The sequence below is a fragment of the Protopterus annectens genome, chromosome 14.part0 (genome assembly GCF_019279795.1).
Source record: "Protopterus annectens isolate FY-2018-M chromosome 14.part0, PAN1.0, whole genome shotgun sequence".
Lineage (NCBI taxonomy): Eukaryota > Metazoa > Chordata > Ceratodontiformes > Protopteridae > Protopterus > Protopterus annectens.
In genome coordinates, this window is record NC_056748.1 from 795,088,711 (window position 1) to 795,110,685 (window position 21,975).

At 42.0% G+C, this 21,975-nt stretch overlaps 1 protein-coding gene across 1 annotated transcript in view; it reads right to left on the reverse strand.

The window, feature by feature from the left end:
* The window catches only part of LOC122788732, a 1,291,644-nt gene that overhangs the window by 65,496 nt on the left and 1,204,173 nt on the right, over positions 1-21,975 (reverse strand). Inside the window, exon 8 of the mRNA XM_044055624.1 lies at positions 18,356-18,523. Within this exon, the coding sequence (XP_043911559.1) occupies positions 18,356-18,523 (168 nt within the window). The remainder of the gene's footprint in view (positions 1-18,355; positions 18,524-21,975) is intronic.

Consider the following 21,975-nt stretch of genomic DNA (forward strand, 5'->3'; position numbering starts at 1 on the left):
AGGAGAGGCAGTGGAGGAAAGCCATAAACTGTCAGGGCTTTCCAGCTGAATGATAGAGCATCTACCTTCCATGCTTGTGTGTGATAAGTGCTTGTGCAGAATCTCTGTAGTTGGCAGTTGAGTGGAGGCAAATAGATCTATGTCTGGGCATCCCCATTTCCTTGTTATGCTGAAGATTTGTGGATTTAGTTTCCACTCGTGAGGGTCCATGAGGTTTCTGCTTAGTTCGTCTGCCAGAGTACTTTACTTTCCTGGTAGGAATTGTGCCTATAGATGTACTTGGTAGGTCAATGCTGTGTTCCACAAGGTCATGGCTTGCCTGCAGAGGGGGTAGGAATGTGTGCCCCCTTGCTTATGTACCACATGACTGTAGTGTTGTCCGTCTTTAGTAAAAGTTGTCCTGGCTGAAGTAGATCCTTGAAGGCTGTCAGCATTCTGTACAGCTAGCATCTCTTTTTGATTGATATGAAGATGCATTTGGTCTGCGGGCCACGTGTCCTGAAAATATTTTCCCATGTGTGCCCTCCAGGCATAATCTGAGGCATCTGTTAGTGTCTGCCTGGCTGTGGGTAAAGTAAAAGGCTGTCCCTTGTTGTGACAGGCCAGTGCCCACCATCGAAACTCTTGTTGCAGGCAGGGAATGAGTGATGACCGTCTCCAGGCTGTGGCAATGTTGAGTCCAAACATTTTTTAGATACCATTGTAGCTTCCTCATATGCAGTCTTGCATATGGAATTAGCAGAATGCAGGATGCCATGAAGCCTAAAGCCTGCAGAATTTTTCTTGCAGGTAGCTGGGTCTTTGCTGCCATCATTTGGAAGTAAAGTTGCCTTTGTTTGTCTGGCGTGAGTTAAGCCATCTGGGCAATTGTATTTAAGCTCGCACCCAGGAATATTATCTCTTGAGAGGGCACTAGTTTTGATTTCTTTTCGCGTACTGTGTACCCTAGGCAAATTAGTAATCTGTTTACAAATGCCAGATGCTGTAGTAGAATGTCCTTGCTCTCTGCTTGAATTAGGCAGTCGTCCAAGTAGGGATATATTTGAAGTCCTTTTTGCCTGCAAAATGCAATTACTGGTGCCAGGCATTTTGTTAAGACCCTGGGCGCAGTAGATAAGCCAAAGGGCAGTGCAGAGAATTGTTAATGCATTGAGCCAGCTATGAATCTGAGATATCTTCTACAAGATTGTCTGATTGGGACATGCAGGTATGCCTCTGAGGTCCAAAGTAACGAGCCAAGCCTTCTTGCCCAGCATGGGTAGAAGTTGCTGCAGAGTCAACATTTTGAATTTTGGAACATCCAGGAAAGTAGAGTAGACAGGTCCAGTATTGGTCTCCAGGCTTTGTCCTTTCTGGGTACCAAGAAAAGTCTTGAGTAAAATCCTTGCCCCTGCTCTTGCTGTGGCACTTTTTGAATTGCCCTCATGTCCATGAGAGCAGAAATTTGCTTCTGTGCCTCTGCCCATTGATTGTGCAGCAGGTCTGGCATCCATTTTGCCCTTGGGAGGGTGTGAAAGAGGAACCTATAGCCCTGAGAAATATTTAGTACCCATTTGTCCTGGGTGATCATGTGCCAATTTTGTGAGAAAAGTGCTAGTTTTCCCCCTAAGGGTGCTGCCAAAAGGTAAGTGCTTGGCATTGGCAGTGGAAAGTCACTGAGACTGTTTCCTATACGGTTGTGATTTATCTTCTCCACCTTTGGGGGTTGAAGCACCCCATTGCTTAGGTCTGTATGAGCCTTGGGGCTGAGATCTGCCTCTTTGTGGCCTGTCCGACACTGGAAAGGACCAATTTTTAGAAGGCCAGTTCCTGCTAAATCTGGGTGGCTGAACCGGTAAGAAATCCTTTACTGTCTGCATTGATTTTGCTTTATCCTCCATTTTCTTTAACACCTCTTCTGCCTCAACACCAAACTAAGTATCATGCTGTAATGGAGCATCCAATAATTTTGCTTTAACATGATCAGGTAAACTCTGTTCTTTTAACCAAGCATGCCTTCGAATGACAGAACCTTTAACTGCGGCTCTGCAAGAAACCTCTAATGAATCAAACCCACATTGCAAAGTATGCTTTCCCACTTGTCCAGCTGCATGCAGTAAATCCTGCATTTCCTTGTTTTCAGGACATTCAGAGCTTGTCAGCATTTTCTGTTTTAGCAGAGACATTAGATACTGTTGATATTTAAGCATGTGAAATTGGCAGTTTAAAGCCCTTACAGCTAACGTAGCAGAGGTGTAAACTTTTTCCCCCATCTGTCCAGTGCTCTAGAATCCCTATCAGAGGAAAAAGGGGTTTTTGCAGTGGAAGCCTTGACCCCTTTGGGACCCTGAGAAATTGTTTCTGGATCAGCAGCAGGGTTTTTAAAAAGACATTTATGGGAATCTGGAATCCTGTAGTACCTATCTGGCTTAACTGGTGCAGGGTGTAAGGAATCCAGAGACCAACTGGATTCAGAAAATACATCAACAATGTCTAGCACAGGAGGGACAGCAAGAGGTATGTGCTGAGGCAATAAAAGAAAGTCGGAGCCTTTTCTTCTATTCTGAATAACCCTGGCTCTCCCAATGGAAATGCTCCTTCATGGTATGCACGGTTTACCCAAAAGAGTAGTCCTCAGGAGGAGAGGCTGAAGGGACAGATTCTTCAGCATCAGAGTCCTCACAGGGAAGAACAGAATATCCCTGTTCTGAAGAGGAATCAGAAGAAATAGAAACCTGGTCAGAGGAATCAGTGTCTTGCCTAGGCTTTTTATCAGGAGGGGGCTGGGAACCCCTGATCAAAGTAATTAGGTCCACTGCCATTTTAAGCATCTGTTTCTTAGGCATGGATGACTGTCCAGGAGAATGCTGTACTTGTTTCTTTGTCTTTAAAGGTGTTTTAGACTTTGCCTCGGCTGCTGAAGTGGTCTTGAGAGTAAGCTGTGTAGGTCTGAAAACACCCGCAAAAGCTGATGCCTGCTCAGCGGCTCCGGACCCATCTGAGGAAATAGTTTCCATAGGCCCAATACCTTGAGTTTCCAGAGGCCTAGTTGTCTCCACGTGGGAGTCGGAAGCGGCCTGTGGCTCTGAGGTAGCGGGTGTCAAGGGCTGCGAAAGCGCCTCACAGAACCGGCGAACCAGCGACTGGCCTAGAAGAGGCTTCGTCGGTTTTGGACCTCAGATGCCTGTCCTTTGTCTTTGCGCTTTTTATGAAAGCCAGTCGTCTGTTGGTCCAACAACATTATATAGTTAAACCTTCAGCCAAAATAATGTAAAGCAAAATCGAACAGATGCTTAATAGCGCATTGGTTGAATCTAGCACAAAACCGACAACTAGCAATGTCATGGTCAGGGCCTAGGCAAGGAATACAGTTAGAATGAAAATCCTTATGAGGTATTTGCTTCCCACAAGAAATACAATTGTTAACTTTTACTGACATCGGTCTGGAGCAAGAAAAAGTTTCCCCAATGGGGTACTTAGCTTTTTTGAAGACTTCAGATCTGAAATTCAAATTCAAAAATCTCAGGAGTAAGCTGACCGGCACCTGCGAACTGCTTTTGCTTCGGGCACCGCGTGGCAAGACAGACTGGAGAAAATGGCGTTGGCTGCATCTTACATACCCCTGGCGCACTGACGTCAGGGAACAAGCGACAGCAACAGACGCCGAACCAGGACTTTGGAATTCAGGCTGACTGCGGGTAGCCTGCCAGCAGGATAACCCAAGTGTAATGACTGCAACAGTGAAACACAAACATTGTGTCTCTGTTGTCCTGCAACTTAGGGGGAAGACTCAGCCAGTTCGTTGGCCAGGTCACACTGTAATCTAGTAACCTGGGCTAGTTAGTTTAGTACCCTGATGGAAAAGGTTGCTGATGCATAAACCCGCTTCCCTAAGCAGTCCATCATCCAAGACTCCCGGTTGGGGGGATGAACCAAGGAACTCTCCTGGGCTAGGTCCTTTCTCGTGGCTGCTGCTACAACCATAGTGTCTACAGGGGGCCCTTGTTCCATGCTGAGGGTGGACTCAAGATTTTGTCTGGATGTTTTGGGATTGGCTCCACGGTGTAGACTCCTTCCAGGCCCGCGAGGTGACCAGAACCACCAGGGTATCTGTGGGAGGGGACACCCAGGAAGTAGATGGGCCCATAACTAAAGCCTCCAGGAACACTGATTCGTCAGAAGGTTTGGGGCAGACCAGCCTCACCACTGGCATAGGATTTCCATGATGTCTCCAAAGGAGACCTCCTCGGGAGGTGATCTGGGGGATCCTTCCCCATCATCCAAATCTGTGTCCTCTGTGAGAGACTCAGTGGAGTCCATCTCTACTCTTACACATATGCTTGTGAAGCACCTCTCTGGTGGGGCTCTCTGGGGAGAACTCGCAAGCCACTTGTTCCTAAGGGGAGAACCACCTGGGGCTCATCGAGCATGGATTGCCCCTATGGTAAAATGATGAGATTTGTAGACAGAGCCAAGGGAGTCGAGGCAGAGTCTGAGGAAATAGTCAAGGGTCTCGATCCAGTGGAGAGAACCCTTTCTACCACTTCGAATGCCAAGGGAGAACGAGCCTCCTGGGGCACCATTAAGGAAACCGCTCTCCCCAGATCTGCAAGAATCAGAGCTGGGCTACAAGTGGATGCATCTCCGAAGGGGGGAACTTGGCCAGATGTCAGAGCCAATGGAAAACGTTCTGCTCCCTTGTTTCCGACACCCAGGCTTCGGAACAGAGAGCCACTCGGATCTGAACTCGTCTGATCAGACATGCTCCAGGCAGCTGCCGGCGTTGAGTAGACAGGTACCATTGGCACTGACCCCCTAACTAAGGCCATCCTCAGATCCAAGCACTCCGAACCCAGTGGACGGATTGGAGAAGGAGAAATTGGTGTCAAGAAAGGAAGCGAGCTTCCTCTCCAGAGGGAGAGGAGGCTGGCAAGACTCCTATCTGGATCACAGTACGAATGAACCTCATCATTTTATCCATGTCAACTTCAGATAAGCTTTGGGTGGGATCTCAACAAGGCCACGGACTCCGACTCAGTGCACCTCTAAGACCAGCTTGGGGTCAGCCATGTCTCTGCAGAGGAAAATAGCACACACAAGAGAAGGAAAGAAAAAAAAATACTCATTTCCAACTCAGACCCACTCATCACACACTCAAAAGTGCATAGAATGCTGAGGGGGGAGAGGAAGCAACACACTAACACTGATACTACAGGAAAACCCTAACACACGACACACTAGCGAGGGGAGGAGGGGAAACCTACACTGATCAGCTAACAAACTAAAAGACTGCTTACTAAACAAATAACCCAACTCACAAACTCTGAGCTCAGGATCACGATGCTTCAGGCAAACCGCAGCAAACAAGATCTGGGGGTTGGAAAGTAGTGGAGGTGTATTATGGGTAAGGGGAGAAGCTTGTGGTAGATGCTTGTAAACTTGCAGGCTCATATCCGATACGGATCTGGTAACCACAGGTTGAAAACCAACTGAAGTAAACTACTACAGACCTTAGTTTAGATATTTTTCTTTGAGACTGCCCTGCAATGTTATTTTAAATACTTCCTGTGATTTTCAACTCTGATATCACTATGAATATAATATATATATTTAGTACAGTCTTCCTTTTTTATTATTCAATATATTTAAACCTTTCATTGTGGGAGATCTGTCTAAAGATATTCAAGTTCTGAGAGTACTAGCATATTTTTTGTGACACTGTGGGCCATTCCCAACAGCCTTGCTCTTGGTCAAATTACCATTTGTATTAATAGTAACAATGCACAGCAAGAATGGACACCCTTTGTCAAGAGGCTTAATGTACCTGATAAGGAGCTAGCTGGTGGCAATAACTACCTTACAGTCTGGGCAAAATGGGGCATAGTTAGTAAACATGTGCAATCATGCTCAAATTGTGGAAATACTTCAAAATACTACAAATAGGTAAGCTAACACTTGTACGCTGTCAGCAACTTTAAAGAAATTTTCTTCAGAAGACAAAAGTAAAGGAGTGCCAGAAGGGTTAGTCTCTTCAAAGCAGCTCTGTGAAATGTTCTCCTCTGAGGTTTACTTTTGTCCTGCAGCCGAGAGTCAGCATACCAACTTATCACAGGGAATATCTACTGCTACGCAAATTAAACTGAGACGGTCCCTCTTAAGTACCCAGAGTCCATTTATTAAACTTAAAAGGCTGTGAAAACAATGAAAAATACTGTCAGTGGTCACAACATGCATACTAATAGCAACTATTGTCAAAGTACAAACAGCAGGATACAAGTTAATTATGACAGCTATGGGAGGTAAGTATGACCTCATGTCTTTAGGAAACTAACCCATTTATCTGATAAACCAATTTAAAAAGAGTAAAGCAACATACATACATTATAGTACGTAGAATTCTGCTGTATATGTTGCAAATTGGTTATCAGTGTGAAACATTACATTATTCCACAAATATACATTATAATTAAAACTACTACGCATTTATACAAACAGGATGGTCAAGTGAAAATTCTTGGTTCAACCTGGACAAGACAGTTCAGATGTTTAAAGTTATCAAAATAGTAGATGTTCAAATAGATCACTCCAGCCGTAGCCGAAAATATTTGGAAGAATTGCCGAAGATCAGCCCAGCCAGTCAACCAGCTTCCAAAGTTTTAGGGCACCCTCCACACACCCTAAACACTATGTGCTAGAGTAGTAGTATAAAAGCAGTGGCTAGGGCACAAATAAATTCAGATTTACTGCCCCAGAAGACTAACCCTCTTCAATAGAGTCCATACCCAAAATAATCCCGCAACCAAGCATAAAAATGCAGTGAGGCAGATAGCGGAGAAACTAAAGACAAGTCTAACTTGGCATTCCTAGATTTGGAGAAATCATATGACAAATTCCCAGAAAATATCGTGGGCAGTCCTGAGGTTGTTTCAGATTATAGAAACACTGGTAGAAGTAGTGCAGGCTATGTCTAAGGACCCAAAAACACAAGAATGAACAGCGTTCAGTCTCTCAGACTGGATCCCAGTGGGAATGGGCATGCATCTTGGTTCAGCTCTGAGCACACTGCTCCTCATACTGGTGATGTCAATATTGGCAAAAAGGTCAGAAGGGACAGGTCACAAAGATGCAGTATGCAGATGATGTGGCATTTCAGAAAGACTGAGCAAAAACTCCAAAGGATAGGGGAATGGAATGCAAAACTTTAAGCACATGGGATGAAACTGCATAAGACAGTTGTAATGGCAGCAAATAGGGGAAATCGGAAGAAGCTGAGAAGTGAGATAGAAAGGAAAACACTGAAACAGGTTAACAGCTTCAAGTATCTGGGAAGAATGGTTGAGAAAATGGAAATCTAAATTAGGAGGTCAGAGCTAGAATGACAGGGGTTGCAGCCAGTGTACAGCAAAAGACCACTAAAGTTGAAAGGTAAGGGGTACAAAACAGTTATCTGACTAGTATTACAGTAAGGTACAGAAACCTGGGCAATAAAGGCATAGCAATTGAGGAAATGAGAGGTGATGGAGATGAAGTGCTGGAGAAGGATGACTGGGATAACAGTGTGGGACAGATGATGAAATTAAGACAAAAGAACAAAAGGTAAAGTAGCTCCAATTACAAGAGGTCGAGAGAAGAGATTACAGTGGTTCAGGCACATATGCAGAAAAGCAGAAAATATCGTGGTGAAGACGATTTGGGACAGACTGGAAGAATGAAACAAGGTCATCCAACAAAGAGGTGGATTTATTACATAAGTAAGACATGTGAAGTTAACAGGAGAGAGGCAATGAATCAAGAAAACTGGAAAGGGGAGGATAATTATATTAACTACAATCTTAGTATAAAAATAGCAAACGTTGGGGAATGGAGGGAGTGGATGCCACAGCTGTGACCTATTCTAACAGCTACTGTTATGGTAAGTTCATTTAAACAACTGGACTATGTTCAATGTAAGCCACTGCAGAAGTAGCCTATGCTCTATGGGATAAATGCTTAAGCAACAAGGGAGGAAGAAGATAAATCAGAGTCCAGAAGCTCGTGGAGAACAGGCTGCCCAAAGCCTACTGTAGATGGAGTAGAAAATCAGTTTGTAGTTCTTGGTAAACTACAGTACAGATTACCAAGATGCTGCCTCTACTGCATTCTAGTGTACACTCCTTTACAAAAATCCTACAGAAGCAATTGCCAGAGGCCTGGTAGAGTGGGCCTAGAAGTGTCTTATTCTGAGTAATAAAAGGCAATATCAAAAGACAGCCATATGGAAATACTTTTAGACACTGGTTGCCCCTTCTTTTTAGCTTCATAAGAGATAAACAGTTGATCAGAAGTCCTGAAGGCTTGTGTCTTGTCAATGTAGTATCCAAGTTGCCTGGGGGCATTGAGACAATGCAAAAGACCGACCCCCCCCCATTTTTTGAAACCAGAAAGAAAACAGGGAGATGAATAGCCTAGCTTAGAGTAATGCCTAAAAACAACCTAACGCATATATAGGGATGACTCACCACAAGAACTTGTAACTCATACACTCTTCTTGCAAAACTTGGAGCAATAAGCAAGACTTCTCCCAACATAACTAGTAACAGCAGGGAGCAAAGTTACCAGAGAGTAAAAAAAATGGAACTGCGAACTACACAATAATAAAAATGCTTACTAAAACAGTAAGCGCTTTCACCCAAAGGCTTCAGAGTACTTAGAGCCACCAGTCGTATAAATAACACCACACAACTAATTGATCAAGCAATTCAATAAAAAAGTAAAACAGTATTTTACTACCAAGTTAAAGGAATTGATAAAGCAATAAAAATAAGGATGAAAACCTACATAAACTTCAAAAAACGTGTACTTTGTAATGTGGCTGTGGTGAATACATATTTTAAGAGGAGGGAAAAGCACAGGGTGACGTACAAGAGTGGAGGAAGACGCACACAAGTGGATATAGCCTATGCAAGAGGGCCATTATATAGGAGACTGGAGACTGCATAGGGGTGACAGGGGAAAGCATAGTTAGACAGCATAGGATGGTGGTCAGTAGGATGATGGTGAAGAAGAAAAGGAGAGTGAGGGCATTGCCAGGGATCAAATGGTAGGAGTTAAAAAGGATAACTGCAAGGTGGAGTTCGGGGAAGAGTTGAGACAGGCACTGGGTGGCAGTGAAGAGCTACCAGATAGCTGAGCAGCCACAGCAGATGTGGCAAGAAAGACAGCTAGAAAGGTAATTGGTGTAACACTTGGACAGAGAAATGGAGGGCAAGACAACCAGGTGACAATGAGGAAATACAAGAAAGTATACAGAGGAAGAGACTGGTGAGGAAGTGGGATTGTCAGAGAGATGAAGAAAGTAGATAAGAGTGCAAAGAGATTAGGTGTTTGGTGAAGAGAGATGTGGTGAAGGCTAAGGATAAGGCGCATGGGCAAGTTGTATGAAACTAAGGAGGGTGAAAATGACTTGTACCAACTGACTAGACAAAGGGACCAAGTTATTAAAAATGTGCAGCAGGTTAGGGTGATAAAGGATAACAGGGAAACTTAAGCAAGAAGAGTGAGTTGAGCAGAAGGAGAGTACTCTGAGGGGTTGATGTGGGTATAGTGAATGAAGAATTGCAACGGATTAGTAAGGAAGAATTAATGACACAGGATGAAGAATGGAAAGGCTGTTGGTCCAGATGACATACCTGTGTAAGCGTGGAGGTGTTTTAGAGAGATGCCAGTGGTTTGTAACCAGACTGTTTAACGCAATCTTGGAAAGAGAGGATGCCTGAGAAGTGAAGTATATTGGTACCAATTTTTAAGAATGAGGGTGATTCGCAGAGCTGTAGTAACTACAGAAGGATAAAACTTATCAGCCACATGAAGTTAAGGGAAGGAGTAGTGGAAACTAGGTTAAGAAGGGGGTGATTAGTGAGCAGCAGTACGGTTTCATGCCAGGAAAGAGCACTTCAGATTAAATGTTTGCTCTGAGGGTGTTGATGGAGAAGTATGAAGTATAGAGAACATCAGGAGGAGTTGCATTGTCTTTGTGGACCTGGAGAAAGCATATGACAGGGTACCTAGAGTGGAGTTGTGGTATTTATATGAGGAAGTCGGGAGAAGCAGAGAAGTATGCAAGAGTGGCACAGGATATACATGAAAGCAGTTTGACAGTGGCGAGGTCTGCAGTAGACGGAGGAGTCCAAGGTGGAGGTGGGATTACATCAAGAGATGAGCTCTGAGCCCTTTATCTGTAATGGACAGGTTGACAGAAGAGATCAGACAGGCGTCCCCGTGGACTATATTTGCAAATGACATTGTGATTTCTAGTGAGAGTAGGGAACAGCTTGAGGAGACGCTGTAAGGGGGAGATATGCTCTAGAGAAGAAAGGAATGAAGGTCAGCAGGGCTAAGACAGAACGTGTGTATGTGAATGAGAGGGAGGACAGAGGAATGGTGAGGATGCAGTGAGTTGAGCTGGTGACAGTGGATGAGTTTAAATAATTGGTATCACCAGTTTAGAGTAATGGTGAGTGTGGAAGAGAGGTGAAAAGACTGCAGGCAGAGTGGAATAGATGGAGAAGTGTGTCAAGAGTGATTTATGACAGGTACCCGTAAGAGTGAAAGGGAAGATCTACAAGACAGTAGTGAGACCAGTTATGCCATATGGGTTGGAGACGGTGGCACTGACTAAAAGACAGGAGTCCAAGCTGGAGGTGGCAGAATTTAAGAAATTAAGATTTGCAATGGAGCTGACTAGAATAGACAGGATTAGAAATAAGAACATTAGAAGGTAAGTTCAGGTTGGACAGTTTAGAGACAAAGCTAGAGAGGCAAGATTGTGTTGGTTTGGACAAGTGCTGAGGAGGGATGCTGGGTATATTGGGAGAAGGATGTTAAGGATGGAGCTGGCAAGTAAGATGAAAAGAGGAAGGCCTAAGATAAGGATTATGGATGTGGTGAGAGGAGAGAGGACATGCAGGTGGTTGGTGTGACACAGCAAGATGGACAGGAAGAAATGGAAACAAATGATCCACTGCGGCAACCCTTAATCGGAGCAGCTGAAAGAAGAAAGTAGAGTACTTTGTAAATGTAACATTGATTTGTTTATATAGGTACGACCTATAAACCACTTGTTAAACTTGGTCTAAACTTTCCTAGCTCTAATTTTAAATGGGCAACTATTGAACAAAATCAAGACCAGGTCTGTTGGTAGCATTCAGTCTTAACTGGCACGTAGTCTCTTTAAATTCTAAAATGGTCTCAATGTCATCACCTCCCTTTCATTATCCAGACTATCAATAAATAAAATATTTTTAAAAAATGTTCATATTCACTAGAATGCCTAAATAGGCCATTTGTTGTTTTTAATGTCATTGGCATGTTCTCCAGTATGTTCCATATAACTTTTCTTGTCTTTCCCATGTAAAATGCCAGACATGAAATGCAAGATGCCAGGTAAATTACCATTCTACTGTTAAAATTGCATTTCCTGGGACAGCCTATTGTGCAACTGCAGCTAGCGACATATGGTCCACACAACAGGTTATCAGAGTAAAGCTGGCAACTTTCTTTGGCCTCTGATAAAATGGCCAAATTCCTCACCATTTTTAAAGTTTTGTTAATAAACAACCTTTATGGTTGTCCGCAACCCTAGTAGAAATTCCTGTATTGCAATTTGTGCCACACCGTAAAATGTACAAAACCTAAAGGGTGTAGAATTTGACAATTTTATCAGAGGCCAAAAATAATTTGGGCAACTTTCCCCAGATAACCTATTATAGGAGTAAGACCATTAAAGGGTGGTTGCAGAGTTCAACACGATCTAGGACAGTTGAATAATTGATGGGAAAATGTGGGACACATTCTGTACAGTCATTAATGATGGACCATATGTGGCTGCTGGCTACAATCATCCCATAGGCAGCCCCGGAAAACACAATTCTAACAGTAAAATAATTTACCTGGCATCCTGCATTTCATGTCATGATTTCACATTGGAAAGACTACAAGAAAACTAAAGGAATATATTACAGAACACATCAATGACATTAAAAAACTACTAATGCCTACTTTAGCATTCTACTGAATGCAAAAGTTGAAAAAAAAAATTTTTTTTGTTATTGACCGTTTTAGACAATTAAAGAGGGGGTGACAGGGAGACCATTTTATAATGTAGGGGAGACAGTCAGTTAAGACTGGACACTACCAACAACTCCTGATTGTAATTTTTGTTCCACAGCTGCCCATTTAAGTGTTAGAGGTAGGAAAGCTTAGACCAAGTGTCACAAATAGTTTTATAGGGCATATATATATATATATATATATATATATATATATATATATATATATATATATATATATATATATGGGAACACTTCACATAATCGAATTATTGAAATCTCGAATTTCATATGGTCGAGACCATATGATCGAGATTTTAATAAATCGAATGTGTGTAGTGTTTAGAAATAACACTTTACTTACCTTAATACAATAGATGCACACAGAGGCAAGTATTGTTGCATGCCTTGTGTGTACGTAATGTTGTATTTGTTTTATGGTGTTGGCAGGAAGTAAAGAAATCTCCCGTTTTGCGCTTCTGCATACAGCGCAAGACGGGAGATTTCCCATCTCCCCACTGTAGCGCGATCTTGGAGTTGGTATATTTAAGTAGGGCGGGTGTAAGGGGCACAGGGGGGCGAAGCCCCCCTGCAAAAGCGAAGCTTGTGTTTTTTTTTGTTTTAATGGTTTCCCTTCAGAAGTTAGAGTTTCCGAAACTCGAGCTTTTGGTTTCGGTTATTTGTAGTTCGAGATTTTGGAAATTCGATCTTCTGAAGTGAATCCATATATATACACACACATATATATATATATATATATATATATATATAAAAACAAAAAATACTTAAATAGTATTTACAAAATACACAGTTTTGAATTTTATGTAGCTGAAGATTTCATTCTTTTCATATTTATCAATTCCTATAATTTAATTGATAGTAAACCACTGTTCAATTACTTTATTGAATTGCTTGACTATCAGTTAACTATTGTGTGATGTCCAACAACTTGTGGCTGTAAATACTCTGATGAACCCTTTGGGAAAAAGTGCATAGTGTTTCATTAAATGTCTTTACTACTACGCAAATTGTGGTTCCGTTTCTCCCAATATATGAATGTCACATCAGCCTTGGGAACAGATTCAAAAGGAAACAGTATAAGCTCTTCTAATACAAAGTTAAGCTCCCAGTAACGAGCCACCTATCTTCTGGGTGGGGAGATGAGCAAAACACCTCTCAAAACTGTTTCACAAGAGGCAGAGAAGAAAAGGATCTAAAGGCAGGCAGGCAAATACAGCCAAAAGATGAAAATTTATAGAAGAGTAAGACTAGATTATGATGATACTTATTTGTTAACCAGGCAGGCCCAGTGGACACACAGGCTCTTTTCAGGGACAACTCAAGAGCAATGTCTGTTGACTTGCCCGAAATCCCACAGTAAGAAAATGAGAGCTCTGGGAATCAAACTTTTTAAGCACAGGAACAGTAGCTCAAAGCCTTAACTGTAGCAAATGCCACACTACAAAAATAGTAAAGAATCAACAATCTAGGCTTGAAAGGGATCCTGGTTCTTATACTGGCACCAACTAGAAAACCTTTACCACTTAACCATGAATGAATTTTAGTAGCAAGTTCCCTTGCCTCCTTTAATACCTGATATACATCAAGAGAAAAGGTGACTAAAAAGATTAAGAACTCTATCTAGGCAGTTAACTTGAAGGTTGTATCAAACAACCCTTTGACCTGTGAGATGAAGTCCATTCTGTGAGCCACCCTGTGGTAATTGCCCGTAACACTTTTCAAACTGAGGGAGAACCACTGCTGCCTGGTCCAAAAGTTTATCAACAAATTATATTTGTATGGTCCTTCTGGACTTTTAGGAGAACTCAGGATATTAAAGGAAACAGTAGAGAAACAAAGAAACGTTCCTACCTATGGCAATGGAAAGGCACCTGCTGTCCAGGCCTCCTTCAAGGCGTCCTGAAGCAGAATTTCTTAAACTGTCTTGACTGGAAGTAAACAGATTTACTTCAGGAGTTCCTCACGGATGGATCAATGCCCGGAAGGCACAACTCCACCACAAATTTAAACTTCCATTCATGAATCTGTCCTGGTCCTGCTTAGCTTGTATAACAATGTTTTGCTCTGATGCGATGTAGGAAGCCTGAAGGCAGATACTGAAACAAGTTGCCAGATCACAGGTGACCAACAACTAGTCTGCAGGTAGGACAACACAACAGATCCCTGCCCCTCCCCACCATTTCCTTGTATATACCACTTCACTGCAGTGTTGTGTGTGATTACTAGCAAAGGAACTGGAGTACAAAGGTGGCTCAGATTTGAGAACATTTATTACAGCCATTGTCTCCTTGACATTTATGTTTTAACATATACTGCTTGCTCCACAGACCTTGTACTTTGAACTCCCTTAGACAGAGCTCCCAAGCAAAGTCAGACACATCTGTGGTTAAAGAAAATGTACAGGCTGGAAGGGAGAAAGGTAGACATGGGTTGAGACACAAATGATTTAACCACCACAGTAACTACCTTTGCACAAACTCCAGCACTGGAATGTGAAATGAAACAATAATGGTGCCAAGGTCATGTGGATATGCAAAACCTCTGAATTTTTCTCATTGTGAAATCTGGCCAAGGACATCATGAGAATAGTAAAAGCCAATACAACTAAAATCCTGAGGTATTCTCCTGCAAATGCCGAAGTCTAGTTTAAAAAAATTGTTGCCTGTAATTCTTCACATTGTCTTAAGAAAGCCATCATTAAGTGCTGTATCTTGGAGACTGCCTAGTTGCACTATCTTGTGATAAGGTATGGCAGGAGATGTGTGTGCTTACAAGAAATCACAGGCTGAGAAATAGTTTTGTTATCCAAGCCAGAGATTTTTAAGTTGTGAAGGAATCTGCAAAAATCAGGCAATCAACCTAAGGGGAAATGTGAATGTCTTGCATCTGCAAAGGGATGTTACAGAAGCCAGACACTTCTGTAAATACCCTAGGAGGTATAGACAAATGACAAAATAGTAAATTGAAAATGCACAAAGTATCAAAAACTACTGATGAATAGAATGTCACAGTAAGCATCTACAAAATCCAACATTACTACAACATCTGAAGGAATAACAAGGACAAACAGAAATTGTAGGGAAATCATTTGTATTTTGAATGATGCAAAGTCTTACAAAAGAAAGGTCTAGGATAGGTCTCCAAGTTCTCTCTGGCACCAAAAAATTATTGACCAAAACCCTTTCTTTTTTGATATGGAGGAAAATGATCTACCCCCCCCCCCCCCCAAAGAAAACATCTGATCCAGAATAAGAGGGAACAGGCCAGTTTGATTGGGAGGATGTAGAGGAAACGGATTCAGAGTACCAGCTGTAACCATTCTGAATGATCCGCAGGTACCACAATGTTAAGTGATTACCTAAACTTTGGAAAACCTGCACTGGGCTGCCAAGTTGGGGAGGGGGGAATCCTGACGGGGAATATATTTACAAGTTGCTTGTATTTTGGAAAGGAATGTTAAAAATCTGGGTAAGCCTCTGAAGTAACTTTCCCCTTTTAAACAATTTAAAGGCCACTGCAGAGGAAGGTCCAAATAGTATTACTTTACCTAGAGAAGCAATTAAAATCTGTTTTAACATTCACTAATAAATTTTGAGACTGTAACCAAGTAAATCTTCAAGAACAGAGCCAGTAGCAACACTCAATACATCCTTTGTGTCAAAAGCAGATTTCAAGGAATGTTTGATTACTCAAGACAAAGCAGATACCATAGAACACAGATGCTTCACTACCTGAAGACAGAAACTAAGCATTTAAATTCCTTAAATTACCATAAGAAGCCAGCAAAAACTTAGACATGCATACTTGACAATTTACAATTCTGAAGGCCAAGACAGAATAAACTTTTACCAAACTTCTCCAAAACATTCCCCGTTTATCAGAAAGGTTAAAGTGAGCTACTGACAGAAGTTTGGTTAAAATTGACAAAAAAATTTCAAGAACTACCCAAGGGTTAAAAACATATTGGGCACTTAAACTTATCTGACTTTTTGTTTAGAGCAGATGGCCAACTATCAGGGAAAATACAGGCTGCCAAAAACACATCCCCTAATGCTGGCAGTAGTGAGGAAACTCTGCCAGTAATAAATCATAACTTTGTTGAAATACAGGCTCAACATTTAGCTCAGTAAAAAAAAAATTACCTCTAGCAACAGCACTAGAAAAAGACCATACTTTACAAGGGAAATGAAAAGCTCTCCACAGTCTGAATCCCTAGTTTGTGGAGAGGGAATCAGAGAAACACTGCCCCAGCCTAAATCCTTCTCCTTGTACAGGATATCAAGATCAGACAAGGAATAAATTCTTTGCTTCTATGACAGCTCTTTCATAATTTTGAGACCGAAATGCGATGGACCCTTTAGCTAAATTCATCCAGCTAACCCCTTCAGAAAAAAATCTAGATTTGTGCTTCCTCTTCCTAGGAGACCCCCTAGGTGAAGAGCAGCTCAATACACTGTCCCCTACCATAGAAAAGAAGCTCTTTGGTGAACTACATTTCTTGGTACCTTCCAAAAAGCCTGAAAGGGTGATTTTCCCGTACTCCAAATTGGCAACTGTACAGCCAGAGAGACCATGAGCGACTCAGGTTCCATGATGGCATCCCAAGTAGCACTAAGTTACAACAGAAAGAGTTGAGCAGTGTGAGAAATGGCAAATGCCCAAAGCAGTCATCTTTCAGCAACTGAGATGCATAGGAGGCTGGCTTGAAGACCAAAGCCTCCTTAACTTTTTTCTTGCAGCTCAGAGATCAAAAGATTTAGCAGGACTGTGGCCCACGTCCTAGCTGCAAAATAAGTCTTACAGGCACATAGCAAGCCCTTAAGAGTTGAGAACTTTTGACCAAGCGGAACTTGCTGAGGTAAATTTATTATACAATGACTCCCTATTACTATTCTAAAACGTGCACGCTGACTGGTCCAGCCCAACGAGCGTGCCCACTGTAAATCCACTTTTTCCGTTGGTATAAAGTGCCCCAAAACCTTTTTTTTTTTTTTTTTTTACAATTAAAAAAAAAGAGAAAATGTAGCAACAGAGACTTTCTATTCTCCGTTACTTCGGTTTCAAAGCATTGATGTACTGAGTATACGTGGGAACGCAAGTCCCATACGCATGAAGAGTACATTAAAACAAAGCAGTATACCACAACTGGCGGAACAGTAATCTGCCATTATACAAAGACATTTAAGAAAATTAAGTATTTTTTTCCTTAAAAAATGTCATTGCATAATAGCAATAACAGACTCCGTGGTTGTGGTATATTGAAGATTTACCCACGGTTGCCTTTGTTTAATCACTCGGGCTTCGCCTTCTTGATTAAAAACCACACTGTGGGTAACTCTTCAATTTACCACACCACTTAGTCAGTTATTGCTTTCATGACAAACACCACACATACTTGCCCTAGCTCCTCATGATAAAGTAATGTATTAACAGTAAACACAAAAATAAACCAATAAATAGGGATTCTCCAAAGGGAATAAAGACCAACTTACTGCCATGAGAAGTGCCTGAAAAATGGTTAACTGATCTCAGAAGTGTCCTAATCCAGACAAAAATACATTTCTGTGGTAAAATTTCACGAACACCCAAGAAAAAATTTCAGCCCCCACACAAATTCCTATGGCATGGCATACTGTTTTCTTCTTCGCCTCCTCCTTACAGCTTTTCGCAGGGAAAAAAAAACTACCCAGGAATTACTTGAGACAAGCTAGACAACAAAATGCTACTCAAAAGAGCTTAGTGTGTGGGACAAGCTGTAAAAAAATATGCAGGATACAAAACATTTTTCATCAAAGAGACCAACATAACCCCCTATGGGGAACACGTGTCCCCAGCTCTGATGAAGTGCTAACCAACAGTTGATAACCTAAAGCCAGGGAAAGGGCATATTCAGCAGCAGCAAGAAAATTCAAGTTTTTTTGCAACCTAGCTGCTGCCTTCCATACAGCCTCCTTTTTGCAGGGCAGTGATAAGGGAGCATGGAAATTGGTCTAAACCTTTGGATGCCATTTGGTTGGTCCAATCCCTTGTCAGGATGTCCCACACAGATGAAAAACTAATTTAATGATGAGCATCAATACACTCCAAGCATGGAAGGAAGGAGCCTATGAAGGATGAGGGGGAACTAGGATTAAAATTCCTACGCCCAGGAAGGCTCTACACAAGAATAATTAGATAAAACAAAGCTCAACTTTACACAGAAAACTGGGTAGGTACTATTCTTAAAAAAATTTCCCATTAAAAAAGTTTTCTGAAATTTATGCACATACCTGGCAATTAGTTTTTCTAGTGGGTTTTGAGTACTAATGCAATAATTCTTCAGATCAAGAATTTCTGGAGAAAGAAGCTTTCCAAAGTCTTCTGGATGAAATATTTCTTCTGCAGGATGGCTGTCTGGTATAACATCCACAACTATCGAAAACCTACGCACAAATTCCCTGCAACAAAAATGATTAGCAATTTAATTTGTGAAAGCAAACAAAAATCATTAGAAACGAAAACGTTCAGTTACCAGAAGATGCTAAATTACAAGTCTCCAGTTCACGTCTGCAAATTATGTATAAACCTCATTTTTCAAAACTCCTGTCTGCTCCTGTGTCAGACTAATACCTCAGTCAGCAGTCCACCAAAATCAGACAATTAACATCCCAGCCAAGTTTTTCCTTTTCTTTGTAAACAGGACACCCCCATATCTGAAATGTGAGCCTTTTTGACATGTGCATGGTTCCAAGCAAGTAATGTCTTAATATAATGTTATGTGCACCTTGACAAGAACAGTAAAGCCAGTCCTTGTACGCAAGATCCTATACCTTGGCAAAGACTGTGTTCCCAGTGCTTGCACAAGTCCGTATGCACAGTCATCTAACAGGAAGGGTAACTGTAGTAGAATATGCCAACATACATCACCAATATGACAGACAGTACAGGCTACTCCACTCCCATCCTACCCCCCCCCCAAAGCTGGCACCTCATAAGCATGAGCTATTATTCTAACACAAGCTATCAGGCCTATAAGTCAGCACTTTATCCCCCTTATGCCACAGAACTGCTGGTTACATTTAAATGCATAACAAAAAAAAGAAGTTATGTTCTTACCATAACGTTCCATCTGTGTTGTCGATCTTCATTCATTCTTGATTGTTGGGTCTCTGTTCCTTCCTCGGAACTGGCTCAACCATTGTATCAAGCTCGCACCAGCCAGAAACTCTCAAGCCAAGGCTACCATAGTGCCTCTCTTCCCTTCAGATAGAGTTTCGCCCGTAGAAAGAAAAAAGGTTGACTCTGAGAAACAGCCCTATTAAAAAACCAAGACCAGTTCAGAACCTCCAGGAGTCTTTGGAGGGGGTAGTAGGGTGGGATGTCAAGAAGGAATAAAGATAAACACAGATGAAAAGTTATGTTAAGAACATAACTTCTTTATCTGATGTTGTCAATCTTCATTCATTCTTGATTGTTGGGACAGAGTCCCTCGCTACTTTATGTCCCGAGAGGACCTATGGGAAGGATGTTTTGGTGCACCATAAAGCCAAAGGATGCACTTCCCCGGAGACCATATCCAATTTGTATGGAGTGATGAAGGTATGTGCAAGTGTCATCCAGAGAGGCTGATGAATGAAAGGCTAATGAAGTGGAAAGTGATCTGGTAAAATGAACCTTGACCTTAGTTGATAAGTTCAGCTTACTTTAGTCAAAGGTGATGCAATCTCTCAACCATTTCGATAAAGTAACTTTGGAAACCGATTTGCCCAGGCGAGTACTAAAAGACAAGAACAATTTGTCTGATTTCCTAAATGATTTTGTTCTATCCAAGTAAAAACAGTTGTCTACATACATCCAACAAATGCAAACAATATTCTCCTTTGTTTGAAAAATTTGGGAAGAAAACTCATAGGTCTATGGATTGATTAATAAGAGTCCAATACTACCTTAGGTAGAAAGGAGGGTCTAGTTCTAAGTGCGACTCTGTCTTAGTGAAAAATTATGTATGGAGGTTTCACACAAAAAGCCTGCAATTCTGATATTCTCCTGGCTGATGCGATGGCTACCATGTATAAGGTCTTCCAAGATAAAAATTTGGAATGGGTTCTTGAAAAGATGGATTCAAATGTAAAATGCCCTTAAGGAAGGTTGTGCAGAGGCAGACATTAAGGAAAGGTCATCAAAGCCATTATGAAAATTTGTAACAGCAGTTAGATAAATAGTCAAAGCTGAAGCTCCTGATTGAAATAAGGTTGATAAATATTCTGATACCTTATTGATCAAGGCTAAAAAGGGGTCAATTTCTTCTCCGAGACCAAAGCACACATCTCTTCCATTTACAAAAGTTAATGTTTCCACGTGGATGGTTTATTAGAAGCCAGAACTATCTTTTGTACTGGGGAAGACAGATTATTCTGCCTGGCAATCAATGGAAGTGGCGGTACCAATCCATTAGCTTGAGACTTTGTAGGTTGGGATGGACCAGTCCCTATGGATGAGACAACAGGTCAGGAGTTCAATCCAGAGTCCACAGATGAACTAGATGAGCCCAGAGAAAGGGGAACCAGACTTAGCAGGGCAAATAAGATGAAATGAAGATGACTTTTGCTTCTAAACTGTTGGGCTTTCTTGAAAAGCTGGAGAATTATAGACAGAATGGTGGAAAGGCATCCTGGAGGCCAATCATATAGGAGGGCATCTCTCAGGGACTCCCCCAGAGGGGGCGACAGGTCAAAGTAGCTGCTGCATTTGTGGTTTATAGGAGTAGCAAATAGGTCAGAGCAAAGCAGATACCATCAACAATCAATCTTAGTCGCCACAGTGGGATTGAGAGACTACTCATGAGGCAGGAGTATGCATCTGCTCAGTTTGTCTGCAATCACGCTGGAATTCCCCAGGATGTGTGCTATCACAAAGTGGTTGGAGGCAATCGCCCACTGCCACACACTGAGGGCTTCCCGACAAAGGGTAGGCTCTGGTTCCCCCATTTGTTGATGTATCAGACCACAGACATGTCTGGATAACAATTGTCCCCAAAGGGAGGGTAGACTGAAATGCTTCCAACTTTAAGAGCACTACCATCATTTCTAGGATGTTGATGAGCAAATTGGCCTCCAAGGGAAACCAAGCCCTTCCACCCAATCAGGGATGCATCCATGGCCACTACAACCTTGGGCGGGGAGGGGGAAAAGGGGAGACTCCATAACTCCTTCTGGCATCACCCAATATAGGTCGCGCTTGCATCGGTTGGTTATGCGTTTTGGGTAGGACATTGGTTTTGTTAACAGAGACCACTGTAATGCGACACTGATGCAGAGAGCCACTGAAGCAGCATCATGTGGTACCTCGCCAGAAGAACTAGGATGATTATCGCTGCCATGAACCCCACAAGTTGTAAGACTAAACAAGCTGGGACTTTGTCTTAAGACAGCATACCTTGAAGATGCGACCTTAACCTTTGCATTCTGTGGAGAAGCAGAGTAGCCATGCAGGATTTTGTCTTGAATGTTGCTCCAATGAATTCTGTGTCTTGTGTGGAGGATAGTTATGACTTTTCACCGTCTATTGGAATAGCTAAGAACGCTGCCAGCTTTAGAATAGAGGCCAAGGCGTGAAGTAACAGATGCCTGGTAGGGCAGTGGGGAGCCAGTTTAAATACGGAAACACGTGAAATCCTTGTAGCCTTAGGTGAGCTGCTACCAATGTTATGCATTTGGTGAAACCCTGGCAGCTGTGGTGAGACCAAAGGGCAGTGCTTAAAATTGGTAATTATTGGCCCCAAACAGAAATGGAGATTTCTGGAGCACTTGCCCATTTTTATATAGTAATTCGCATCCTAAAGATCTATACAACACATCCGATATTCGTTTTCCAGGAAAGGACAGATCAACCACCATCATCCATAATTTTG